The sequence below is a fragment of the Solanum stenotomum genome, chromosome 12, assembly GCF_019186545.1.
Source record: "Solanum stenotomum isolate F172 chromosome 12, ASM1918654v1, whole genome shotgun sequence".
In the NCBI taxonomy this organism is placed as follows: domain Eukaryota; kingdom Viridiplantae; phylum Streptophyta; class Magnoliopsida; order Solanales; family Solanaceae; genus Solanum; species Solanum stenotomum.
Window position 1 is genome coordinate 41,412,690 of NC_064293.1, and position 2,674 is coordinate 41,415,363.

The following is a 2,674-nucleotide window of genomic DNA, read 5'->3' on the forward strand; positions in this document are numbered from 1 at the left end:
TGTTATCAGGCATTTGAAATTTGTATCGTTACTTCGCAATTTCTTTCTGGTGCCATTAGCGAATCCGAAAAAATCTTTGAAAGGAAATGAAAATATCTTCATTAAATTCGGTATTTTAAGTGTCATTTCAACAAAAAGAGCAACTGCTTGCTTGTTAAGTACAAAAAAAAATCTAACAAGAAAATTAATGTGAAAGATGGAAATATCTTTTAAAAGTTAACCGAGCAGTTTGATTTTCTTATACTACTTTCTTTGATTAGTCAAAAAGTTATTTGAAAACTAAAATATATTCTTATCATGATAATTTCCCTTTTCCTTGCACTAAATAATAAAAAATAAAACAAATGCTCCCATAAAGTTTATACGCCGCGCAAATAAAGACGTTTGTCCACTAATTATTTTGGCTATCTAATTAGTAATAATTATGTTTGTTTTAATTTAATGTTTTCAATGGAAGAATGATGAATTCACAAGAATAATTGCACTTTCAATTGACCGTTGGTAGGAGAAATTGCACAAAGGTAAAAAGTAAAGTGAGAAAGGCAGCCCAAAAAAATATTCCCCACTAAAAAAAAATGGGAGATTCCCTCAAATTGGGAGTAGTGCTTAAACATGTCACTTGGATAATATATGAAGGTACAAAATAACACTTTTTTTATCATATCATCTTTTATTTAACAGAAGTTAATTAATAATAGCTTGAACAATTATATGAAATGGGATGAAGAGAGATGTGTAATTGTTTGTACCTGATATTTTTCAACAAAGCAAAATGGAAGTCATTATTCAATAGGCAAAAGTTAAATATCTAAACAGGGCTTTGACAATTATGTAAGTAGAACAATTAGCTATTTTCGCAATCTGGTAATATCATCAACAAGAATTATTATAAAATTCTAGTAGTATAAGAAAAGGAACCATGGTCTAAATGCTCATGGATCTGAGTTCTTCCAACTGTGTCTTTATTTGATCTTGAACAAGCTCTAATCTCTTTGAATAAACTTCCAATTCCAGAATCTGTTGCTTCCTCCATTTCTCATCCGTCTTCATATTGATATCAGAGCTCATTGAACTGTTCCCAAATCCTAGAGGGGTTGGACCCAATGACATTCCGAACCCAGAATATCTCGATCCATTCAAATTGTTAAATAATTCCTTGAAAATGGGTGATAGACAGCTCCTCACTGTTTCCTCGATCAAACTAGGAATTGAAGATGCAACTGTGGCTGTGGCTGTGGCCTGGGGGGCGGCCATCGAGACGGGAGTTGGGGGAAGAATGACATTTGTTCCTCCACCAGATGACTGATAGTACTGTTGAATATACCCGGGTTTTTCTTCAGAGTTAATTGTTCCTCCTCGAGACCTTTTTTTCGACTTGGGAGTTTTAACATCAATCCCGTTAGGGTTAAGATTGAAGTTAGGGCTGTGATCAATGAAATTTGCGTTGTTAAGGTTGAGATGTGAATCCTCATCATCAAATCCACCATCATCTGGGGGTGGTGGTGGGGGACCACTGCTACGGACGACAATCGGTCCTGCATTGCTCCAGATCTTGCGAGAGATCTCGAAGGTGGCTTGATCGTGAGGGCTCTTAAAGACAAATTCCTTACCAGATCCCATCTTGCTCATCACTGTCCGATACTTCTTCTTCAATCTCCTCAGCTTCTCTACTAATTGATTCTTGTTGAAATCCAACTGCAACTTGTTCTTGATTTGGTCATAGAACGCACCTGTATCATGATGATGATGCGACGATGAATTTATACCACCGCGCTGGGTTGTGTATTCCAGAAATCCTTGTAACAATTCGATCTCATCTTCATCCATCCACAATCGTTGAAAAAGCTTCCGAGAATCATCCAAAACTAACGGCTTTTTTTCTTCCACAACAATCGTGGCCGGAGTAACGCCGAAATCGTTGATCCGCTCTCGTTTTGGTTCAACACAAAGTGAATCAGTTGCAGGGACACCGACAACGGCAATAGTAACCTCTCCGGCGCCGGAATGGTTCGAAACGGGCACGGGAGGAGAGGAAGTCGAATCATCCTCCTCCTCCTCCTCCTCATCGACATCTACGTCATCATCTTCATCAACAACGGCTTCGTTCTGTGGAGGACCGCTCTCTTCATCATCTTCCTCATCGTCAAGATCATCATCGTTGTAGACGACGGCCTGATCTTCTAGGGAAGCCATTTGAGAAGCTTGAAGATGTAGGTAGGGTGATGGTGGTGGGGGTGGCGATTAGGGTTCGAGGTTAAGATGTAAAAGGGGTGGGGGTGTTTGGTGGTTAGGCCGAAAGTAAAGGGAGTCACGAGCGGGGAGAGGTTTCGTGTAAGACTGGGTTGGGTTGAACGGTTCATCCATATTCACACGTGTGCCCGCCGGTCTGGATTCTCACACGTGACTCGCCATTCAATTCTATTTATTTTAATTAATTATAATTTAATATAGAATCGATTAATTACTTAATTAATTGCTTTTTATAGATAAAAATCTTGCACTATTTCAATAAATACGCATTTTCCCAGCGGTAGGTTCCAACCATATTATATATTTAATTAATGAACCAATGAGAGGAAATCAGAATTTGTTACATTTTGACATTTAGGAAAATATCACGAAGAGCACCAACAACTAGTTTCTCTTTTCTTTTTGGACTTATGAAAAGGACCGT

At 38.3% G+C, this 2,674-nt stretch overlaps 1 protein-coding gene across 1 annotated transcript; it reads right to left on the reverse strand.

Moving 5' to 3' along the window:
- Positions 1-816: 816 nt before the first annotated feature.
- Positions 817-2,467, reverse strand: LOC125848102 (probable transcription factor At3g04930). Its single transcript, XM_049527906.1, has one exon. It carries the CDS (start codon positions 2,191-2,193, stop codon positions 925-927), a length of 1,269 nt encoding a protein of 422 aa, XP_049383863.1. The 5' UTR covers positions 2,194-2,467; the 3' UTR covers positions 817-924.
- Between the last annotated feature and the right edge of the window lie 207 nt (positions 2,468-2,674).

Coding starts and splice junctions, on each gene's coding strand:
- LOC125848102 (XM_049527906.1), bottom strand. CDS start 2,193: ATGGCTTCCCTAGAAGATCAGGCCGTCGTCTACAACGATGATGATCTT.